The sequence below is a fragment of the Haliotis rubra genome, unplaced genomic scaffold, assembly GCF_003918875.1.
Source record: "Haliotis rubra isolate DU_JTF1 unplaced genomic scaffold, ASM391887v1 Scf148, whole genome shotgun sequence".
NCBI lineage: Eukaryota > Metazoa > Mollusca > Gastropoda > Lepetellida > Haliotidae > Haliotis > Haliotis rubra.
This window is the reverse complement of record NW_025765425.1, coordinates 286,877-313,120: the sequence shown is the minus strand read 5'-3', so window position 1 is coordinate 313,120 and position 26,244 is coordinate 286,877. Positions and strand designations below refer to the sequence as shown.

The window sequence follows — 26,244 nt, the reverse complement described above, 5'->3', positions numbered from 1 at the left end:
AGTGCAACACTGCTGTTGAAACCACTTTTCACCCCAGCTGGGGTGAATTTAGTGAATCGTTTGAACACGGGGTTTTTTTCATCGCATTATTTTTCAACTTTATAAGTTGAATTTGCATTTTTTGATAATTTGTTACTGTAAGTCCATACCGAAAGGTATCAGAATCTGCAAAGTTGTGTTTTACGTTGCATGTGAGCATTAAATTTATCCAGTCATATCAATATCATTTTTACGCAGTTGTTCTTCACATCAAGCCAAGCCCATGCAGAAGCAGTGCACAGTGAGGTTTAAACATTCTCCATGATCAACAAGCTGGAGGATGATAGCATGAAATAGTACTCACCTTCTAATGAAGAATAACCTAAAATTAATTTCAGTTAGGTTAATGCCACCTTGAACAGTATTTGTGTCATCATGGTGTGTTAGCTTGACATAGGAGAAAAGTCCTCAGTAAAGAGGTTTGAGATGTCGACTTCGGCTAAATTTAAAACCGTTGTTACAATGCTGACAAACCCAGAAACAGGAACAATTCAAACCAACATTCATACCCAAGATCATGCATGCCAATAAAACGCAACTTTGCGAAGCGAACTGCAGTGCCTTAGACAACAGGGTCTTCCATGGCTCCAACCAGTGGATGATGAGCCACTACTAGAGGGGATTAGGCAGCCTTATGACCACAGCATTAGAGCATTCGTACCAGATAAGGACAAACATGTAAGCATTGGTTTGTTTGTTTGTTTGTTTAACACTGCACTCAGCAATATTCCAGCTATATGGCAGAGATCTGTAAATAATCAAGTCCAAACCAAATAATCCAGTGATCAAAAGCACAAGTATTGATCTATGCAATCGGGATATGATGACATGTGTCAACCAAGTCAGTGAGTCTGACCACCCGTTTGTTGTCTCTTACCATAAGCATGGATTCCTGAAGGCTCGGAGCTCACATCCATACTAATATATGTGTAGCGCCAAAATCCAGCTAAGCTGCTCAAAGGCACTTTGTTTTTCCCTCGATCATTGGATGTCAATCTCAATGGTGCATCATATTTTCAATCTCAACTCCCTGGGGATAATACAACTCTTGCAGCCATTAGACGCATCAAGATAATGTCCTTCCCATCCTTACAGGGTACCCATTCACAGCTGGATGGACTGAGACACATAATCACAGTACTTTGTCCAAGTTTACTGCATGTTGCTGTACCCGCAACTAGGTGTTTGCATGTATTCATGTGGCCACCATCTGGTCTTTTACCAATGGATTTGTGGGTTATTTTAAGTGCACAGGGTTGTGTACTGTACACTATGGGTTGTGACAACACTGAAAGAGTCTGCACACAAAGTTGACTCCAAGATTTTTACACCCGGTCACAGGTGGGCTCGATCCCGGAACCTCCAAGCTCGCTGGATCACTAGCCTGGCACCTTAGACAGCTTGCCCACCATGGCCCACCATGCCCCACTGGTACATGTATAGGTACAAATGGCTGACATGGTCTCCTCAATACTGAATCCAAAAACACTTTTCATATCTCAAATGGTTCCAAAAGACTCGACAATGACAGAAAACACAGTACTATGTCAAATGTTCTGTGGAAATATCAACTATATATGACGATTGCATGCACAACAAGCTCCATGCTGCAGGGAAAACAACATGCACATGCCTTAATGACATTGTCAGGGGACCAGGTCAAATCTATTTTTATCAAAAAATAGAATATTATGATCTAAAACATGTAATGATACAACCACCAGCATTGCTACAGATGGATAATGGTCCTGCTGCCATGTACACACTTGTAGTAAAAAAGCACACCTACGTGATTGTTTTTGCATAGTTAAAAAATAAGTAGTATGCCCACCTGAGAAAAGCCAAAAAGCAATGTTCAGAATCTGTATCATCAAAAGGTATTGAGTTGGATGTGACATCTGTACCGCCACATTCTAAAACAGTGAGTGAGTATGGTTTTACACCGCTTTTAGCAATATTCCAGCAATATCACAGCGGGGGACACCAGAAATGGGCTTCACACATTGTACCTATGTCAGGAATCAAACCCAGGTTTTCGGCGTGATGAGCCAACGCTTTAACCACTAGGCTACCCCACCGCCCCTTCTATAAACAGTACCAATCCAACAACCTGTCATCACAAGAAATGACCCATATTGTACCCATTGTGAGAGATGATTGAACCATTAGCCACCATTCTTGTGGAATCCACCACAAAACATTTTGTGACACATCAAGATTTCAGTTGCTGCATCAAACCTTGGAGTCCTATAAGATGAAATGACTGAAGCCTAGGGAGTCAAAGAAGCAGAATGATGTGTGACAGGCATGAAAGTGAGCATTGTGTGGCAGCCATACAACTCCTGATGGGATTCGAACCACAGACTATCTGATCTAAGGTTAGACGCTTTGTCCACATATCCAAAGAAGATAACCCCATGAGTGAGATGACATGGTAAGGACAACTGCACGCCCTGCTACCTACTCCCAAGTCATCAGAAGGCATCTTCTGAGTACCAAGACTTATTCTGCTCAAAGTAGATATGAACCTGCTCAGCTCCCCGTTGGTCGCCAAATTAGTGGCCATAATATTTCCTGTGATTGGATTCCAAACGTGGACCTTCTGATCTGAGGTCTGACACTTTGTCCACATGACCAAAGAGGTTGGACCAATCAGCATGCTGACGAGGCAAGGATTGTCAAGGATGGGTGACTCCAAGCCCTTCATCATTTAAGATGGATAACTATCTCCAAAAAAGCCCCACCCATTGTGTGCATACATGCAAATTTAGATAGATACATCAGTCGAAATATTCTGAATAAAATGCGTGGAAGTTCTTAGAGGTTAATTTCATCACCGAAAATAAAAGCCATTGTGAGCATACATGCAAATGTAGAGATATATCAGAGAAAATATTCTGAGTAAAATGTGTGTAAGTTCTTAGAGGTTAACTTCATCACCAGAAGTAAAAGCCATGGTGAGCATATACTAGTATGTATATAGGAAAAGTATACATTAATGCTTTGATCTTAGAATGTAACCAATTTGTTTGTTCAATTTATAAAGTCTAAGTGTCATAGAATCCTTGTTGTAACAGGTCATGTGTTGTAGCCAGAGGGAGGAGAGGATATGGCGGATGCATCAGGTGGGGGGGGACGTTGGGCAGTGAGTTACACAGGGTGACACGTTAGGGGATGCAATGTTGTAGCCAGAGGGAGGAGAGGATATGGTGGATGCATCAGGTGGGGGGACGTTGGGCAGTGAGTTACACAGGGTGACACGTTAGGGGATGCAATGTTGTAGCCAGAGGGAGGAGAGGATATGGTGGATGCATCAGGTGGGGGGGACATTGGGCAGTGAGTTACACAGGGTGACACATTAGGGGATGCAATGTTGTAGCCAGAGGGAGGAGAGGATATGGCGGATGCATCAGGTGGGGGGACGTTGGGCAGTGAGTTAAGCAGGGTAACACATTAGGGGATGCAATGTTGTAGCCAGAGGGAGGAGAGGATATGGCGTTGGGCAGGATGCATCAGGTGGGGGAGGCGTTGGGCAGTGAGTTACGCAGGGTAACACATTAGGGGATGCAATGTTGTAGCCAGAGGGAGGAGAGGATATGGCGGATGCATCAGGTGGGGGGCGTTGGGCAGGGAGTTACACAGGGTAACACATTAGGGGATGCAATGTTGTAGCCAGAGGGAGGAGAGGATATGGAGGATGCATCAGGTGGGGGGGGACGTTGGGCAGTGAGTTAAGCAGGGTAACACATTAGGGGTGCAATGAGGACAGGGAAATAGTAAGTAATTACAGAGGGAGAGCATTCATGGCAGCATTGGGGTACATTAAATACGATTTCAAGTCAATTACATGGTTTATGGATCTACTGACCCAACCTGGGATGGGATCATTCATGCAATGTATGATTTCATACTGGACAAGTAGACCGGTGAATTATTTGTGACATCATATTGTTTATTTTCAGAATTACTTTCACTGTTACACCCAGCTAGATTCTGCCATAGATAATGATAAGAACCTTTGCATGCTTAGAGTGAGTTAGTGAGTGAGTACGTTTTTACGCCGCTTTTAGCAATATTCCAGCAATATCACGGCAGGGGACACCAGAAATGGGCTTCACACATTGTACCCATGTGGGGAATCGATTGCATGCTTAGAAACCATACATGAATACGTTAGTTATCAAAATTGACCACACATTAATTGCTCAATGAATGTCATCAGGATACCAATATGATTTCAGTATAATCATAGTGTGTCATATTGCTCCAGACAGCATCTGCTAGCGGTGTATATATATTCATATACATATGTGCATATCCATCAATAAAGTACATGGTGTATGTCGAAGTGCGAATACTTACCCATACTGTAGCCTGTTGGACCTGGAACAGAGAATAAGACTTCCAGCATGAGACTTGCTCCTCATAACACATGGACATGAAGCGGCCACTGAGCATGATCAGTGCAGGAAATCATACCACCAAGTCATCAACAGTTTTTCATGGATATCACAGCCTGCCAATATAACATGGGAACAAATCCCTCAGCACTGCATGTCATGACAGTTAACCCCTGAAGAACCAGGTTCGAATTGGTCTTCAGTAACCCATGCTTGTCGTAAGAAGTGACAAATGGGATTGGGTGGTCAGGCTTGCTGACTTGGTTCATGCATGTCATTGTATCCCAAATTCATGGATCGATGATCATGACGTCAATCACTGGATTGTCTGGTCCAAACTTGATTATTTACATGCTGCTGTCATTTAGGAAGAATATTATGGGGAGATCTAAACAACAAACACCTTTGGAGAAAATCATGAGTACAGATAGGACAGGTCAAAGCAGTCAGTTTGAACAATCAGTTTGAACAAGTCATTTGCAGCATGTCCTGTGAAACCTGACAGCTGAGGTATACCGCCCTGCAAAGTGAGAGTTTACACAGATTTCTGAAAAATTTCATATATACATTTAGAAGAGGTAGAGGTATTCTAACACAGCATTGTCAAACCAAGACCACAGGTACAAAGCTGAAACATGCCAGATAGCCAGTGATCTGAACCATGACATGACTGAGGACTGACTGACTGACTGAGTTTGGTTTTACGCCGCTTTTAGCAATATTCCAGCAACATCACGGCTGGGGACACCAGAAATGGGCTTCACACATTGTACCCATGTGGGGATTCGAACCGCGGTCTTCGGCGTGACGAGCCAACGCTTTAACCACTAGACTACCCCACCGCCCCCATGACTGAGGAAGTAGAGATGATGACATTGAATAGACAAAGCATACACTCAAGTTTCTGAAGTCCTTCATTTTTCTAGATTGAGACAGACCACAGATCCACACATCCATGCAGATCTGGTTTAGAATTATCTTCAAGAACCCATGCTCGTCGTAAAAGGCGACTAACGGGATCGGGTGGTCAGACTTGCTGACTTGGATGACACATATCATCGTATCCCAATTGCGTTGATCAATGATTGTGCTGTCGATCATTGGATTGTCTGATCCAGGCCCGATTATTTGCACACCACTGCCATATAGCTGGAATATTGCTGAGTGAGGCATTAAACAACAAACAAAAAAACAAACACAGTGGGTGCTTCTATTCATGGAATGTTTTCAGTTTTCAAAAGTGTGTCAATGGACAGAAAATGTTCTTGTTCAGAGTAGTTAAGCCTATCTTAGCAGACAGGGTCACATTCCTGGGACGCATTCCACAAACTAATATTATAACTACGTCTATGGTAATACAAGATCTGTGAAGGGTCCATTTGAAAACACTAATTGAAATCATGATTATTCCATCATTGACGACTTGTTTTTTGTGTGTAAGTAACATATCATGTACTGGAGAGTCTTTTAACAAAACCCTAGCCTATTAGTCAATCGAATCAATTATAACTGATGTGGAAGATGACTTTACTGTGAAACATAAGAGGGCTACTTTTGACATCACACTACACACAATGCCAAAACAATCCATGATATGCGGAGGAAGAGTGAGTGAGTATGATTTTATGCCACTCTTAGCAATATTCCAGCAATATCACAGCGGGGACAACAGAAATGGGCTTCACACATTGTACCCATGTGAGAAATCGAACCCGGGCCTTCAGCGTGATGAGCGAACGTTTTAACTGCTAGGCTATGCCACCACTCCTATAGAGGATGAAGGTTAAGATACACAACAGACTACTGCACAAGTGTCACACATTTTCTGGACTTTCATAATACCACTGCAACAGTTAATGGCGCTCCAGTTCCCATGCACAGGCACCTCTCCTACTTACACATAACACCAACGAGACACGTCCTCTTGAGCGTCACACTTTCCCTAATGCCCCAGACACCCAGTAAATGTCATAAGTGTAAAGCCTATATACCTGTGGACAGGTAATGGATCTACATATTAGTACCCTAATTCTACATGGGACTACTTCGCACAAGAAGAATTAAAGGGAAACTCAGCAACATCTAAAGGGCACCTGACCAATGGTCTGTGGAGGCTGTGACTGTTGTCACTTCTATGCAAATGTTACCAATTATACTAATACCAAAGAATCTAGAGGGACACATATTATTATTCATTGTATCCACAACACAGCTATGACATAGCTATGAGTTTGGTTGTTTCCGTCAGAGCAGTCATGTGCGCCATTTCATCCACCAGTCCACACTGACATTTGTCCAAAACTGTAGGGACCATTGGTGTACAGTTTGAACCCATGCGAAAATGCTCATCACTATTTCTTAGAATGTTCTTTACACAATCAACATAGAAAGATCATGCTTAAAGCTATTCAAGATGTATGTGGTAGTAATTCTGTGATTACATTATCTGTTATTTTAAACAGCATTGCAGATCTGACAAATCATAAAAATGAAATTATATTCAAAAATGTACATCAATATATATGCAAATCTAAACGATTCCAGTAGTCTTCTCTCTATACACCTTTTGTATTATAGCATTTCCCCCTGTTATCTTTCAGTCTTTCTCTGTCTCTGTTTCTAATAATTGCTTGTGATGTAATTAGTTATTGTAAATATCTTCGGAGAGGGGTTTAATAAGTTGAAAGAACTTGTCCCCGATCCTTTTCACACTGTCAATAAAATATGTTTAAACTAAAAACCCAGGGGAATCTAACTAGGTTCTCCATGGAACAAGCATACACACACACCACTAGGCTACACCACAGTAATCAGGGTCCTTATTCATCCATTTTAAGGTGCTGGGCCCTTATTCTCGAAATGTTCGTAGCCCTAAGAATTCTTAACTTTGATCGTAGCCAATGTGTTAACAATGGGCTTAAGAAGTTCGTAGGGCTACGAACGTTTCGAGAATAAGGGCCCAGCACCTTAAAATGGCTCAAAACAAAGCATTCTCACCAAAAGACAAACAAAGTTAATCCTGGAAATAGTAATTTAGAATCATCCCCAACTTTCCTGTTGACAGATTGTAATGAGATCAAACTCCTTTTTAGAACCTGAAATTGTATGCTGAGTAGAAGTAAACAGTGAATCAGGGAATAAATAGACGTAACAACCCATGGTATATACACTGCACTAAATAATGGCTTTTTTCATTTAATGCATTTACCCTCTGCAAACACATCAACAGACAAAATAAAACCATATTCAGCTTCACACACCATGGGGCAATCTTTTACACAATCCTAAAGGGGATTTTATCATGGCTTACAGAGTCTGACTGCAAGGGAGAAGGCCAGGGGGTTTGATCCATGGGTTGCCAGGGCTGGCTTTAAAGACCTTTATTTAACCTGCTCCAAGTGCATGTTGACATGAAAACCTAGTTGCATCAGACAAAATCAAGTTGCATCCCTGTCCCATAATTTTATGAAAACTGAAATATGCACATAATCTTGAGGTACTTGCTGTTTCATTACATCAAGCTTCCATTAGTTCCAAAAGCTAAACAAATTCAGACAACACCGGGATTATTGATGTAGTTTGGTAAATAAAGCTTGGAGGTATCTTTAATGTATCCAAAGAATAATGTTGTGAGGAAATTTAAGGCTTAGACATAAGTCTAGAACATTTTTGACATGCACTTCATGCACAAAGACATATATATAAGTGTACCTTTTTCAAAAACAGGTATATTATGTAGCTAATTTGTACCATCAACGATGGTTGTTACCCCGCCTGGCTAAGACATTTGTTTAAAGATTTTGAAACGCACTTCACACATTATTTGATACACTTATTCAAAAGTTTGCCTTATTCAAAAATAGGTTACACTAATGCACATTTTATTTTGCTAAATTGTACCATGGCCGCATCAAACCAAGATGGTACTTGTTGCTGCCCTGCCTGGTATGTGTTTGAGTGAGGTATCCATGTTTAACAGCAGCACAGGGTCACAGTGGGCTAGCAATAAAAAATGGCAGAAGTCAAGACTAGTACACGCAGCAACACAGGTGCAAGCACATCACCTTGTGCAATAACCTTGAACACAACCATATACTCCAATAATCACACCATAATTACCGCCTTCAGTCATGAAGATTTATAAGGTGAGTTTACCCAACTGTAAACCTGATCACTACACTGTCGTCATGACAGACTGGTTGTTCAGACGTGGAGATTTGGTTGACTTAATGTCTATGTCCCCAATGAACCGGAACAATGCTCATGATACAGAATTCATGTTTTGTTTAGACTTGATCATCTACAAGCTGTTGTGATGAAGCTGAGGATGTGAGGACTATTATTCCTCAACATATGTAGGCATGGGGCATGCACTTGTCTCATGCTGATGGAAGTATATCACAAAATCTGAATACCTTTCAACATATAAGTTACGTTACTGTCAGAATGAATACAGTGACTTTCATGGGGTCAAATGTAATATGTTATATTTAGAATTATACTTTCTCAGTAAAGTACAGGGTCTAGTACTTTTCTGGATTGAGTCCAATCCGTGATTTGAACCCATACTTTCTAAGTGAAGCAGCTAATTGCCAGCAACCTTACCTACTCAGCTACCGAAGATATTACAACATGGAAGCTTGATAACTGGTAGTTAACATCACATACAAATTGGCACGAATCTCATCGCTGAAAGCGATAAATGCACCATGCCTTTCAAAAAGTGGTCAAATGTAACATATTTGGGATTTTAGCAATATTCCAGCAATATCCAGCAGGGAACACCAGAAATAGGCTTCATACAGTGTACCCATGTGGGGAATGGAAACGGTATCTTCTGCGTGAAGATGCTTTAACTATTAGGCTATCCCACCGTCCTTATGATAGCGTGTATTAGAGAGATTCCTTGTGGCACTGTATCTCAGTTGGTTCACACTATAATACTGTAACTGGCCCAGACAACAGCACACATACATCGCTATAAACACAATAATCTTGAATATGTCATGTTAAACCCCATTTCACCTCATCTACTTTCAGTATGGCTTTATATATATACTAATTTATTCATAATTTCTTTGTAACACCTCAAAGCCTTTCTGTTGTAATATTATCATATATCTACACCTGCAAGACCTGCAATATTGCATATTGTTTCCTACTCATCTAAATATTACAGCAACTTTTCCTTCTTATAACAAAAGTGATGGGAGGTGCAACTATAATCTGCATTACCATGGCCTACCGAAAGGTTTCCTCACCTGAATTATTCCTTTCCTGCATTACTACATGTTGACAAGTAACTGAATATCAATACCAAGAAAGATGTATTACACATTGCATGACAGAGACATAACAAAACTCTTACTGGGACTTCCTTCACCAAGGAAAATGAAAAAATAAGGAAAATACTGCTTGTTGACACTCTCTAAATCTGATTACTGAAAAATCACAAAGGACTTGATTGAGGTGTGTCGAAAGTGAAGGCTACTCAGCTGTCACTATGTCAGGATTTGAATGGTGTCTACAACTTAGACTAACCCTCATCCTGAATATATACAATTTTGATAGAAAAAAAAATCCTTATAAACTGAAAAGGAAGTGAGATTGGACATTCAGCACTTGATTCATTTAGAGCTTTAGCACTGCAGAAATGTCGTTGCGGAAGGGAAAATAATGTGGTTATGGGACTGTGTGACAGGATATCCACCACTGTGTCATATATTTTGTCAAACTCTGAATTGTTCAACTCCAGGAGACAGTGAGACCCGTGAAGGTCCGGGTTAGAATGAACCTTCGGTAACCCATGCTTGTCGTATGAGGCGACTAACGGGATTGGGTGATCAGGCTTGATGGCTTGGTTGACACGTCATCGGTTCCCAATTGCGCAGATCGATGCTCATTATGTTGATCACTGGATTGTCTGGTCCAGACTCGATTATTTAAAGACCACCGCCATAAAGCTGGAATATTGCTGAGTGCGGCGTAAAACTAAACTCACTCACTTACTCAGTGAGCTGTGACTCCTGCAAGGTTTATTTGGGGGCTTCACTGAGCAAGGAGTGAGTGAGTGAGTTTGGTTTTACGCCGCTTTTTGCAATATTCCAGCAATATCACGGCGGGGAACACCACAAATGGGCTTCACACATTGTGCCCATGTGGGGAATCGAACCCGGGTTTTCGGCGTGACGAGCGAACGCTTTAACCACTAGGCTACCCCTACGCCCCTACTGAGCAAGGATGTTACAGCAGCATCAGGAGCCCCTACATGCAGGAGACTTCCCAGACTTTAGTCAAAGCATTACATCCCCGCCATCTCTCCTCCTACCATTAGTAGCCTTTGGTTAAGAGGGACTTACTCCCCAGCAGTATTCATAGCAGGAATCAGCATCAATTAACGCTCCATTTCAACATGACCTCTGGCAGAGGCATGAATTACATTTTCCGATCAAAAGTTTTGGTGTCCATCTATTCTGTTTCCATCTCTGCACGGTGAAAAACGCACCAGGGGTAATCTCCCAATGATAAGGATTTATCACAGGGAGTCTGACGGATCCTGCTGCAATCTAATAAATACGTCTTTGAACAGGGCTATTTATAGAACAGCAGCATTACCGAATAATCTTAGCTGTTTTGCAAAATGGCACCATCTAGACTTTATTGTGTATCACCATCCCTCCACTTCATGTATTCCTTGTAAAATCCCAATGGAGGATTGACCTGAATACTAGACAACATTACATTATGTTACTGCGTTATCTTTGTCAGTTCTGACGCAGTTACTTCTCTGTGTTCGCAATACCACATCATCTGAGTAGAAACTGTCACTTGGAAGAATGCAATTGAAAAACCAAGTCTTGAACTAACCAAGCTGACAGCAGAGGATACCCATTTCCTACTTGAGCACAAGGAAAATACTAAATTTATCACTCGCAAATATCTCAAGAGATGGAAACCGAATATACAGCCATATCCACAGAGACCTGAGTTTATTATTCCATGAACATTCCCTGGCAGATTTCTATTTAGATGATTGACCTTACTAAATAAACAATACATTAAGTGATTACCGTGTCACTCCACACACAAACATAGACCAAGAACATATATTAACATGGAAATGACTGATTCTTAGTGATAAATAGCCACATTACTACATTAAATGATAAATTTAAAAAAAAACAAAGAAGAAAACAGGCAAGTGTCAACTTCAAACATATAAACAATGAAAACTACATAACAAATATTTCATACACCTTGCAGTTTTCTTTGATAAAGACAAAAACAGTCAATCTACAATGATGTTATTTTCCTCTCGGAATATCTATTTTCCTTGACCTAAGTCAGATTTCCTGACTTTTCCCTGATTATAGAGTGGAATGAGGCTTTATGTGAGTCAGGAAACATCAATGTTCACAAACTGACCTTGAATGTACTCCCTATGGCACTACCAGTATGATATATGAATGAGTGGCGGCTGGTGCCAGTCAGGTGGCGGTGGGGTAGCCTAATGATTCATGTATTCACTATACACCCGAAGGCTATGGGTTTGATTTCCTTCATGTGAGAAGACCATTTCTGGTGTCCCTTGCATTGATAATGCTGGATTATTAGTAACGGAATTGGTCTAAGTCAGTGTTAGATGTTAGAGTGTGTAAACCCGAGTCCATCTACAATATGTAATTGGCAGTTGCCTGAAACTTTGATTATACCCTTACAACCTATTTCTTGAAAATCTGACACTACTTATGTTATTACGATATTTCGGACCTAAGTACACCATGAATTTATGTCTGAAAAATAGCTTTTGTAAGACCTCACTTGTATCCCACTTAATCAACAAAACTGACCTTAAGGTATCAGTTGTAAATTTGTGTTCCATAAGTAAAGTGTATGGTTGACAAAAAGTAAATATAATAATGACTGTTTGGAGGGATCTACCAGATAGTTAAGTATATTAACATTTGTACACGATACTGAGTTAAGTATAATGCACCATGATGTACAGCAATACTAATCAAGACACTCCAATCTGCAACATCAACCCCTAGTGCAAATGCCAAACACTTGTGAAACTCACAGAAAAGTTGTCACAAAAGTTTTTACCACAGACTGCTAGTTCCCAAACAACTGATACTGCACAAAATGAGTGACTTATTAATAACCTGTAGAAGCATTAAGATTTTGGCATCTAAATCATGGTAATAAAAATTAGTGTATTTACCACATTCTTGACACTTTTTTTCAACAACCCTAAATATAGATTAATAATTCTATTCTAAAAATATGTTGCTCCATGAAACTATGGATTCCTTATGCATTATTAATTCAATGTTGCTTTACCATTCCAAATCAGCAAATATAAATGGTTTTTCGAAATTTTATCATTCTGATCAATAATCATTGAGTCTGCACTAAAAATGAAACTGGAGAATCTTTGATCGAGTTTATCAGTTGAATTATTACTCTTTCATAATGTTCATAAAAAGTCACATTTTCAGTTCTACCTGCCTCTATTAAAAACTGAACACTGTGACATTATGCAACATCGGTAAAGAGCGCCAAACTATATTCTTTGATATGTATCTGATGTATTGGAGATGTTTGTCGCTATCCAGTGTGAAGTAGTGTTAATAACATGGAATCTCTGGGGACATCTCAACAGCGCCATTATGCATTATGCACTGCAGGCTGTCTAGTCAATATATTACAATACATGGTGTTCCAGCTATGCGCTATGCTTCCAGGGCTGCCACTAACAATGTTTTCAGTGCTATCGACAATGCTGAATAAACCTCTTGATGTGAAATCTTTACAATTACGGACATTTACTTCCACCTCTAAGTCAACAAGCACCCGCGTCAATCGGCAGCATCAAACAGTGAAATGGTCGAACAAGATATATTCGTCGATTGATCAGTTGAAATACAATGCGCACAAAGAACAGCAAAACACACAATGTAATAAGTGTAGAATCTTTGGGAGATGATTGGTTGCAGTCCTTGGAGAGAACTCTTTCCACCAATCAATAACAAGCTGTCCGTGGCATTGATTTCTCATCGCCACTCGCCACACTGAAGAGGAAAATAATATTCTGGGGGACTGGAATATATGGTCATGTTTACATACAGGAGGACGGAATTGGTTAATTTAATCAAACAATGAAAAGTGCTCAGAAGTGTACAATTTGTTAAATCCTGAATGGAGAACTAACAATTCTTTGAAAAAATAGACTTCCACAAAATAAATTATGCCAGTAACTGAACACAACACATTATTCTTTAGCATTATTTCATTTCAAAATGAAACCAAAGAAGCAATCGCAACCATTAGAATAGAATAACACCATTAGTATAGCAAAGGGTATAGACAACTGGTGAAATCACTCTGGTCTGCAGCTCATTTCAAAACCAGTGAAAAATAGATTTCAGGAGATGTCAACTAGTCCTTGAAGGTTTTCACTAGTCTGTGACTAGCTGATGTGTGTATTCCTTGCAGTTCAACACCTTATCTGACTCAGAAGTAATCTCTTGTCCTTGTTTGGAAGCCATTTTGGCCATCAAATTGACATTATAATCCCTCAATATGATATTGTACTTATAACCTATTCAGCCCGAACCTCCGAACAGATCCCATAACCAAAATTGTTCCTATCAGTGCTTGTCAAGTCAACATACAGATGACCCTGACGTGTTGGCCAGGAAACTAATGACAAGGATGGGTAGTGGAATTAGGGTAATATGAGATGATATACATCCCTTGGGGTGATATAACATGAAATTCATAGCCTAGGGTGATATGAGATGACAAGCATTAGGGCAACATGAGTTGTTAATGTTATATGCTACTGCTGCCATGGATGAGGACTTAGTATTCTGGAGATGAGAGGAGGATGTCTACAGTACTGCATTATACAAACAGTGCTGTAATTTCAGGCACATCACGCTACAATAAATTTATGAAATTCTAGTCACACACTATACACATTTCCATGACAACTGATAAGAACAAGTACAAACTGCAAATGAACTATTGTTCATAGGTTACCAGTGCAGAAGAGTAGAATGTTTACAATGTGTAAATCATTACGGAAATGAAACAATACCATGGGACATTTTTGATAACAATCAGTCAGTGTCTCATAAATTCAACCGATGTGTAATCCCATCAAAGTGTGAAACCACAGGTATTGGTAGTGTGTCACTTCAAATGTTTGTGCTCATGCCAAATTCTTGTGAAAATATCTGTATGACCATGATGATGTAAAGTACACAAAAAAGGATTTTACCACTAAATTAATTCTTGTAGGGCTCATACACCTGTCATCCTTGATGTTTCATCCAGTCATTCGCCTACAGTTGCCCTTGAATTATCCTTGAGGACTTGTCATCATAGACTTATTGTCCTTCACTCATCCTTGAGGACTTGGCTTTATAGACTTATTGTCCTTCACTCATCCTTGAGGACTTGTCATCATAGACTTATTGTCCTTCACTTATCCTTGAGGACTTGTCATCATAGACTTATTGTCCTTCACTTATCCTTGAGGACTTGTCATCATAGACTTATTGTCCTTCACTCATCCTTGAGGATTTGTCATCATAGACTTATTGTCCTTCACTCATCCTTGAGGACTTGTCATCATAGACTTATTGTCCTTCACTTATCCTTGAGGACTTGTCATCATAGACTTATTGTCCTTCACTCATCTTTATGGAATTGTCATTGTAGGCTTGTCAACATACACTTGTCATTCCAGATTTGTCATTTTTCACTCATTCTAATGGACTTGTCATCATAAAATAATGATCCTTCACTTGCTGTTGATCACTTGATTGTTTGGTGAAGACTTGATTATTTATAGCAGCCGTCATATAGCTGGAGTATTGCTGACTGCAGCATTAAACAAACAGACAACTTGATTTAAATCAAACAGGAACCCTAGTGAGAGCCTGTGGAAAATGTAGACATGTTTCATTTAGGGCAATAGTATTACAGTAATGACTGAGCTGAAGAGAAAATAACATCTTTAAGAGCTAAGGAGACCATGAAGCTGTGTTTATCAACTTCATTCTTTGTGTGGATGCAGGAGGTGTGGCAGGTGAATCCTGATGCCACCAGCACTAGACATGGGAGCCTGACAAACCTTTATCCCTGTCATCAACTGCCACATATGATAGACAATAATGACTCCATGTATGCTAGTCGATACATTTGCATTGACTGCAACACTCACAAACACACTGATTAATGACAAGGGCTTTCAACATCAGTGTAGGATTTCATGCCATTAAGATGGGCAAGGGAGTAGAATCAGGAACTGGCTGTAGAATCATTATACAATAACCATGCAGAATGGGGCAGAACGGTTCAAGGCTGAATAGTACTGGACAGGATGTATGTCTGTGACGTGGCTTATTGTAGCTTATAGGGTTAATCTGATAAAAACAGATCAAATTGCTATTGCAGGTGTGACTCATGTCTAACTGGTCACTACTGCCCTTAAACCTTATGATCCAACCCAACCCTTCCCAATGCAACAAGTGAGTGAGTGTACGTGGTAGTGCTGGAGTGCTTAATCGTAGGATCGGTTAATCGTTAGAACGAAGTCAAAATAAACGATTGTCGATTACAAATAAACTGCACACCCATAATCGGAAATACTCAATATTTGGATGCACATACATTAAAACCTTTTATTATACCTCATCATGTTTTCTTTTACCAAACAAGCTGGTCGTCATTGCTTTTTTACGTCTTTAACGGAAGCTGTGTACTACACAAGTGCGCATGTCTCCCCTGTCAGCTAATGTCAATGCTAGACATATTTAGATTGGGGTGTCCCTTTCCCAAAAAGTCACGTCAAGTATTACAGGTTAGCTATTTTCTAATTGGCTGAAAGGGGGAATGTAAATGTAAGTACCTTATATTACCATAGATAGGCCGAATTTTGAGGACCCCCAAAAAAGCAGTCTGTAGAATGGGGTCGGCTTATCTATGGGTTACATTTTCGTCAAACATTTTTTTTCTGGTGACCAGCAGTAAGAAAATGACATCACATCTTTTCGCGTGAACGAACATGAAAAAACAACTTAGTCAGTGAAGACATCAAATTTGCAATTAAACATCACTAGACAAGATTATTTACCTTTTCAGTTCTAATTTGTTTTTGCTGGGCATTGTATTATATGCAGGGATCAAGATTACCGTGTGTATTTGTCTCGTATATACAGCCTGAAATAGCAATCCGTTCTGCACAAGTTTCCCCGCGATCTACTGGTGAATTAAAACAATAATATAACGGGAAGAATTCTGACGCAGTGATCAGTAAAATATAGTACCTATTAAAACTATTACTTAACCAAAAGAAATATATTTTAGCATTGTGTACTTTGATTACAGGTTTTGCTCTATAAATGTAAAATATGTATAATCAACACTAAGGTTATACGGACCCTCGTGAACATGGTAAGAGGAAGTTGTACGCGCATGGAATGAGGTGAAATAAACATGCCATTTCACACACGTTTTCACCGATGTTACCGGAAACTAGTGGTCCACGGATAACGAGGCGGTAATCAGTTCATAATTGATGATAATATAATGTGAAATTGATGCTATCGTGGTTGGAGCGAAAAGCGTACCCTCACTAACATGGTACTTGCTAGTGTTAACAATTGACAGGTGCTGACAACAACCCGGAGGTTAGTTAGCTAATGTAGGTATTTGACTATGAAATGACTGTCCAAACAATTATAATTGATCGATTAACACTATCTGACACTAGCGATTATCGATCTGACAAAATGTAACGATAACCGGCTCTTGTACGTGGTGCATCTGACTTTCTAATATAATATTGATATTGATTATTTATTCGCATATTCCTATACTACTGGGGGTGGTCAATGTTTCATGGTCTAGATTTTTGAAGCTCTCCTAGCGGCTGATGCGGCCCTTTTGAATTTTCTGTTTTGGGGACCTGTTTTCATGCGGACCATTTGACCTGTTCCCCATACATTAACATTAACTTACTACTTACTATCATAGCTCTTAGAGAGCTTCGAAATCTAGGCCCTGAATAGGAAGGGAGTGGTTTGTGGTACACACAGGTTTGTTTTCGACAGTCAGATGATGAAATGTGCCAGGTTCTGAACGCAGTGATAGTGATGGAGGTAGTGGAGCCCTGGGGCACCTAGACTCAGCACAGGGTAACACCCTTATTTGTCCCTGCTAGACTCAGCACAGGGTAACACCCTTATTGGTCCCTGCTAGACTCAGCACAGGGTAACACCCTTATTGGTCCCTGCTAGACTCAGCACAGGGTAACACCCTTATTGGTCCCTGCTAGACTCAGCACAGGGTAACACCCTTATTGGTCCCTGGACCAAGGCTTATATATCCAAGGTGATATGACCCGAAACGTCATAAACATAACTATCAGTGGACATAGTGAGAAGTCACATAGCAGTGCTGCTTTTTCAGGATGGATGACTTCCATTGTACAACAGAATGGGTATTAACAACTGGGGCCAACAACTTGGGTTAGAATCATTATCTTATAAATAGTTGGTTAGTTGGTTGTTGTTTAATGCCGCACTCAGTTTACAGCTTTACGGTGGCGGTCCAAGTCAGCGAGTCTGACCGCCTGGTTCTCTTAGTTGTCTTAAAAGCATAAATAACTTAAAAATAAAGGCACTTGAATGCTTCTTGGTATTTAACATCATGGCTACAGAATAATTGCCCTATTTGTTCATGTGGAACATGTTCATAATTTATATATGGCAATTAAATCCTGGAAAACCTATTGCTTGTGTATAACCTGCACGGACTTTTCCTTAGTATCAGGTTGTTAGACAGAGATTGCAGGGGCAAGCCACATGACAATCATATGAAAACAGGAATGATTAGTTCCTGAATAAAATAATGTGTTCATTTACATAGTGCCAAACTCCACACCAGGTATGCTTATAGCACTAACAATCAAAGCACAGCACATTAGTACCCGGATAACCCGAGCTGCCAAATCTATTCCTATTTGCATCACAGGCAACTAAAACTTTTGTCTTGAAAGTGGTTTTAACAGCTCACATATCCTAATGAAACATATTACAACCTGATAAGTGACCTTGGGACTTTACCGACGTGGGCCGTAACAGAGCACCTGCTGAGAAGACAACACAATCAGTATTCTGTTTAATGAGGACTCAATCACTTCAATTAAAAGCAGTCACACAGTCATAGTTAACTACCTTTCTATTCATTTCAGATAACCTGGCAATCTTATTATTTTACTCTACAGCAATTAATTAGTGCATTATATATCACATATATATATATACATATATGGAAAGTGTACTCGGTACAGTGGCACATGTAAAATCACTTGCCCTGATAATTTTTCACTATAAAGCCAGTTTTCTTGTTGATTTTTCCAATAAACAAGATAATTAACGTTTGGAAAGTCAATTGGACACCGGTACAGTGTGATATACAAATTTGCTTGCCCAACAGAAAAAACACTGGACTCGGACGTCGGGCAATGGGTTATTTCCACGCCTGATATATACACATAGCTTGTACAAACAAATCAAACTCTAAGTGGAAACACATACAGCATAAAAAAAACCAACAGAAAAGCTTTTGGTTGGTTGGTTGGTTGTTTAACGCCACATTCAACAATATTCCAGCTATATCTGTAAATAATCGTGTCTGGACCAGATAATCATAAAAGCTTTTGATTACAATCTGGTTAAATAAAACCCTTTTTCTGAAACACCTTTGTATGCCAACTACTGTTTGTGACCTGGACTGTTTAACATCTATTCAATATATTTATCCGTTTAATTTATTGAAATTTGCAGAAAAAAAAATTGTGATTAAAACTTTGTTAACTGCTCCAGTTTTATGATATTTTTTTTTCTACAAATGTAATATTGACACAAAATGTGTTGACATTATCTGGAGAACCTATCAAATACTTTTTGTTAATATCAGTAAAACGTAGCTTTACCATTCCACTCTATGACCGTGCACATGGCTTGGGAAAAGGGGGTAACACTTAGTTCTCGAGTATAATATGCATCCCTAATTGTGAAGCCTTGAGAACTATGAAAAAGAGAATGTATTATACACCAATAAATGCAACAGCCTTTGGAAATAAATGCTCTTTTAGAAAAAGGCTGTCCCAAATTGGTCAGTATGAAACTTAACCTCAACTGAAACTCCAGTTTAGAATTGTTTCTAAGCGACTTGTTCGATGGTCAGTTTTTGTATGTCGTTTAATGCCACATTCAGCAATATTTCAGCTATATGGCCGCAGTCTGTAAATAATCCAAGACTGGACCTGACAATCAAGTGATCAACGGCACAAGCATTGAACTACGCAATTGGGATATGATGACATGTGTCAACCTAGTCATCGAACCTGAACCCGTCGGTGCCCCTTTACAACAACAAGCATGGGTTACTGGGGACCAATTCTAATGGGTTATGGTTGCCCAATAGTGTGGTCATTGCTCATTAAAATATCACAATATTGTTCATCCTGGCATGGTTTTTCAACAGGACGACATGACAAACATTTCTAAGTGCAGCATTAAACATCAAACAATACCAAGAATACAGCACTCTCAACCCCCTTCTATGGTCACTGCGTTCATGCTGATTCGGATTACATCAACACAGATTAGTGACTCCTCACTAAACTGTGTTTTGAATGATTTAAAGATAACTAGAGTATTACCGATTACTTCTTTTGGACAAAAATATCAGAGGTACTAGAGTGAACCAGCTGCTTCATACAGGCCAAAGGTAGCAACTGATCTGGATTGGCCTGTGTAAAAAATGTTTAGGCAATAACAAACTAATCACCCTCATCCATAATGGTAAGCACCCTTTTGCTTCCCTTCTGCTAATCACACAGATGAAATATGTGAATCTGAATTTAAACACAATATCTCGGACATATTTGTTAAGGTAACAAATATCTTGAAAATATTGGTTGAAAGGGAACCCAGTCTGATAAAAACATAAGCTTCAGCCATTCTCATCCCTTAAAAATGTTCTTAGTATGAAGATCTGTGTCAGTTATCAACATTCACACAAATGTAACAACTCATCACAGTATTTATGTATAACATTTTCGATAAATACTATCAAACGAAAGCTATTGTCATGATAGTGTGTCATAAACATTATGGTAATCCTGCTTTTAGGTGAGGTGAGGTCAGGTGAAAAGGAATGTGGTTACACAGCCGAGTGAGAGTGGTTTTTACGCCACTTTTCGTAATATTCCAGTAATATCATGGCGGGGAACACCAGAAATGGGCTTCACACTATGTATCCATGTGGGGAATCAAACTCGGGTCTTCTACCTGACGAGCAAAGGCTTTAACCACTAGGCTATCCCCCAACCCCTACATAGCCAAATGCATGTACACGTGTGTTGCCACTTGTAGTAAGTTGTACTAGTCCAAACTAATGAAGATTTTTGTGCTAGTTTGTATCTAAGGAATTCAAATGTTTAAGCTGTGACTCTCTTTACTTGGGACCTTTTCAGTAAAAATTTAATACATTGGTAATAATCATTAAAACCAGAATTGAATTTTTAAGTCCACTTCTGCTGTAGGTGTTTGACTGAATATCACAAACTAAGAATGTCTAAATAATCTGTAAACGTATCATCATAGCATAGCCAGATGAAGTTCCATGAAGAATTTGTCCTGCATATTACTCATTACTTCGAGATCAATAGAACATGATGAAGAAATCTAAGATTGTCAGGGAAGTTTAATATTGATGGCAGAAAACCTAGTACACAGATATAGACAAGATTGAATATAATTTGATTTGCCACTGGCTCGAGTACATAGGAGACTGGGCCTAAGGATACAAGGAACACTGAAACCTTACTTGGATGAGGTGGTTTATATGGCAATCTTAGTAATCTGAGTCAGAGTTTAATGTATCACGAAGTTCAAGTTACTTCACAGTGTCAACGGGAATATCGTGGGCAGTGTGGAAATCCCTTCTTTGCTAACGATGATTCTTATATCTCTAACAATACATTCCTTTCAACATTTCAGAGTGTGAGTGAGTTTAGTTTTACGCCGCTTTTAGCAATATTCCAGCAATATCATGGCGGGGGACACCAGAAATGGGCTTCACTCATTGTACCCATCTGGGGATTCGAACCCGGGTCTTTGGCGTGACGAGCCAACACTTTAACCACTAGACTACCCCACTGCCCCTGACAACACTTTAACCATTAGGCTTACACAATTAGTTACATCATAGAGTGCTTGTCTGTGGTATAGATTTGGGTCAAACATTTTACAAAAACATTCATACTCCCAGCTTAAAGCAATGGATCATTTATGCATGGAAGCATGGCAGCCAAGAGGATACCTGAATGTATATTTATGCCAGGCATGATTCGGCATTTTTCAGAGCTCCATGTAAATTATCCATGTAATTATCTCTGTTATAAATACATAAGGCCATGTTATACATTTGCTTACATCACATACAGCCCACATCCGCTAACTCCAGGCAGTTTCCTTACGTTCAATACAAGCCATGTTAAAGACTGACTGACTGAGTTTAGTTTTACGCCGCTTTTAGCAATATTCCAGCAATATCATGTCGGGGGACACCAGAAATGGGCTTCATTGTGCCCCATGTGGGGAATCGAACCCGGTCTTCGGCGTTACGAGCCAACGCTTTAACCACTAGGCTACCCCACCGCCCCCCCATGTTAAAGAAGGGGTTCCATTATGAAGACCATTTATATGCAATACAGCCAACCAATTAAAGATTTGTTTGTTTGTCGATGTTTAATGCCACACCAATATTCCTGCTTTATGACATGACGGTGGTCTGTAAATAATTGAGCATGGACCAGACAATACAGTGATCAACATCATGAGCATTGATCTATGCAGTTGGGACATGATTACGTGTGTCCAACAAGTCAGAGAGTCTGATCACCTGGTCCCGTTAGTCTCCTCTTACAACAAGCATGGGTTGTTGAAGGCCAATCCAGTTATCCACAAAGGATAGGGCATTCATAAGCCCATGATAAAGTCTCCTCTTACAACAAGCATGGGTTGTTGAAGGCCAATGTACAAAAGTTATCCACTGTGGGATAAGGCAGCCTTATAAGCCTGGTCCCTGGTTACATATTTCAGACTCATCTCCATCAAATACAACACATGTCCGCTAACTAAAGCCAGTTTCCTTGTGTTCAGTACACACAACCATTAGGCCAATATATTCACCATCCACAAACTTCCTCATAATGTCCAGCTTTATACCCCCAGGCCTTCATCAAACACACCCTTTTCATAGCACAACTGAATGCATTCTGAATAGTAGAACAAGCATCTTGGGTAATGCAGTGCAAAACCACAGTGGGTGCCTGATGAAGTCTGGAGGTCATAAGCATGAGATGATGTATATTTAGGTACTTGTTGAACTTGAGGTACTTGATGTACACAAAAAAATAGTTCCTACTGTGAACTATAGCGTTAAGATTACAGTCTACATCCAGGTGTTGATTATGTCTTTCATTACTGTTCAGATGTGGAATTCCGAAAAGCTGGGCAGCTGCAGTTTCAAGTTTATGAAAACAAATCTGAACTACTCCTGCCCTGTTTGCTAATAATAATAGTACATGAGTAAATGAGTGAGTGAGTGAATTTAGTTTTACGCCGCTTTAAGCTATATTCAAGCAATATCATGGCAGGGACACCAGAAGTTGGCTTCATACATTATGCCCATGTGGGGAATTGAACCTGGATTTTCAGTGTGACAAGCAAACGCTTGTACCACTAGGCTTCCCACCACCCCAACAGTAAATGAACAGTAGCTTATGACTACTAACCAAATGTACTGTATATTATCAACAAGGGATAATTTAGGAACATAATTTAGGAACTGCAAAATATGTTCATTTCAGAGACCATTCTAGGTGGAGACTGACTGAGTTTAGTTTTACACCGATTTTAGCAATATTCCAGCAATATCACAGCGGGGGACACCAGAAATGGGCTTCACACATTGTGCCCATGTGGGGAATCAAACCGGATCTTCGGATCTTCGACGAGCCAACGCTTTAACCACTAGGCTACCCCGCCGCCCCTCTAGGTGGAGAAGTGCTCACCCCTGTTATAGTTATAATCCACCAGTGTGTCTAGTTACTACTATTAAGCTACTACCTTCCATGCCACTGGTTAACTTTTGGATTTATTTTATCATTTATAACTCAGAGTGAAATTTAGGATATACACTAACCTTAAAATCAAAAGCCCAGTGCTTAACCGATGTAAAAAACAAAACTCTGCAACATTTTAAACTTTACATATATAATAAAAAATATTTATCTATAAATAATGTATATAAGATCGTACATAAAATGTTAAGTGAAGCTGATGATAAGCAGTGGAGCTTGCAGTAGACCAGGTGTTGGCTGCATCTAATTTAGTTACCTCTGACAATGAACACAGCTGTGCAAAGTTGGCCTTACATTTGCATATAAAATGTGGAGAACTAGTAACATTAACTAGATAAGAAGCATACAAGTTTAATAATGTGATTATTCAGCCATCATTCTGTTGTGATGGTGTGCGTTCCAACAACAAACTCATAGTATCAATCCCTTCATCACACAGATCAATATATTTCAATTTACAAGGTCATGTCATTCAGTGAGTGAGTGAGTGAGTTTAGTTTTACACCACTTTTAGTAATATTCCAGCAATATCTCGGCAGGGACCACCAGAAATGGTCTTCAAACATTGTACCCATGTGGGGAATCGAACCCAGATCTTCGGTAAGACAAGTGAACGCTTTAACCACTAGACTACCCAACCGCCCCTATAGGTCATGCAGCTGCTTTTAGTTTCATCATGTATTGTTTTACACTAGTCAGCAATATTCATGTTGCATCACAACATCGTATAACTGTGTCTGGGATTGATATTACCAGCAGCAATGTCCTAGGTTGTCTGGGAACAGTTTGTTGATTACTGCCACACTTCATTAATGTCCATGAAATTTTATAATAAAAAAGCAATCTCTACCAGAATTGTTTTCAAGATAACAAAAATTTATTTTGGAACAATGATGGAAGTCATTAAATATAACAAACACAAAAATTTCATCAGAGCAATGATTAGCCTGACAACAAGTACATCAAATCTGGAAATGTCTAAAAAATTGAGAATACATACTGCAAATAAGCATGAAAATGTCACTTGAGATTTTAATCTGTCAGACTTTGATTTTTTCACCTATTCACCATGATGGCCAATTGACGTCACTTGCCCCATCGTGTGACAGCGACTCAATAACAGAACACAAAAAACCCATGAAATGATTTCGGTAGATTTTGATAAAAATGCTCCAGATGCTGTCTTCCAACAGATATTCAATATCCTCATGAAATAGCTGTGCACAGGAAAGGTAGCAAATTACCCCAGTGTTGATGAAATGGAGACAAGGATGTTTTTGTTTCATTAACTATTCAGAGATGAAACACATACTGAGAACGCCAACCTTAAAAGCAGGTGTTTCCGAAAGGCTTCATTTCCTTGAGAAATTCCCCACACATCAGTCACATACACATCAAAACTACACACTGAAACCTCCTCACCAGTATTATACAGGCATTTCAAACAGGATGTGAAATACATAATAATGATGATTTGTATGGCCACTGGCCCAAAATAAAGAGAGAGGAGTCTCTGGTTTCTCTACCGACCCTAATTTAAAGCTGCAACCTTGATTTTTAGTTGTAGCTACACCTACAAAAAGAGAACATGACAAAATTCCCTGCTTAAGTTTACAGTAGCGTTCTAAACACAGATATTTGGATGAAAGTATTTGCATGATACAATGTACCTTAATTGCTGACCACCAGGTTGTTTTCAAACTGTGTTTCATGTTTGGTGTTTGCTGTATTAAGCAATAATCTAACTACATGATGGTTGACCTGACAATCTGGTGATTGGATGGTTGGTTTGTTGTTTTAACGCCACACTCAGCAATGTTCCAGCTATATGGCGGCGGTCTGTAAATAACTGAATCTGGACCAGACAATCCAGTGATCAACAGCATGATCATCGATCTACTCAATTGGGATTCGATCACATGTGTCAACCAAATCAGCGAGCCTGACCACCCGATCATGTTACTGTTAGTTGCCTTTTATGACAAGCATGGGTTGATGAAGTCCAATTCTGGTGATTGATAATATGAGCGATATTTATTCCTGTCATCTGGGTATGATGACATACAATAAACCAAACGTCAGAGTCTGACCACCTCATCCTTTCGTCACCTTTAACGACCAGCATAGGCTGCAGGTGAGCAGCTTTCTTATGGGGTATATATGTACCATATATCATACATAGGCATTGAGCATGGTTGGTGAGTGAGTGAGTGAGTGAGTGAGTGAGTGAGTGAGTGAGTGAGTGAGTTTTGGGTGTGTGTGTGTGAATAAGTGGAAAATCCCAGATGAGTGTCGAAAATCATGTGGGGAAATTGCACCATCTTATATGATTGTAAAGTCCACCACTACACACCTTACACAATGACTACTGATGACCTATTACTCATAACCAACAAGTCAGGTGAAGGGAACATGGCAAGGTGTTTCACTTTGCCCAGCTTGATTAGATAAAACAGATATGGCATGTTACCTTGAAACGGCTAAGGATGAAACTGAAGTTTACAGACAAGCAAATTATTTCTTCCATCAATTATAGTGAATGAGAAGAGCCGGACGCAGCATGAATATTAT

At 39.6% G+C, this 26,244-nt stretch overlaps 1 protein-coding gene across 3 annotated transcripts in view; it reads right to left on the bottom strand.

Moving 5' to 3' along the window:
• Positions 1–26,244, bottom strand: part of LOC124269829 (band 7 protein AGAP004871-like) — an 86,505-nt gene that overhangs the window by 56,389 nt on the left and 3,872 nt on the right. Inside the window, exons 2-3 of one of the 3 annotated variants that reach the window (XM_046704866.1) lie at positions 4,402–4,422; positions 344–361 (exon numbers count right to left, since the gene is read on the bottom strand). The exons of 1 other annotated variant lie outside the window; for it this stretch is intronic. In XM_046704866.1, coding sequence (XP_046560822.1) covers positions 344–361; positions 4,402–4,422 — 39 coding nt within the window. The remainder of the gene's footprint in view (positions 1–343; positions 362–4,401; positions 4,423–26,244) is intronic. One more of the 3 variants, XM_046704867.1, reaches the window with a different exon arrangement.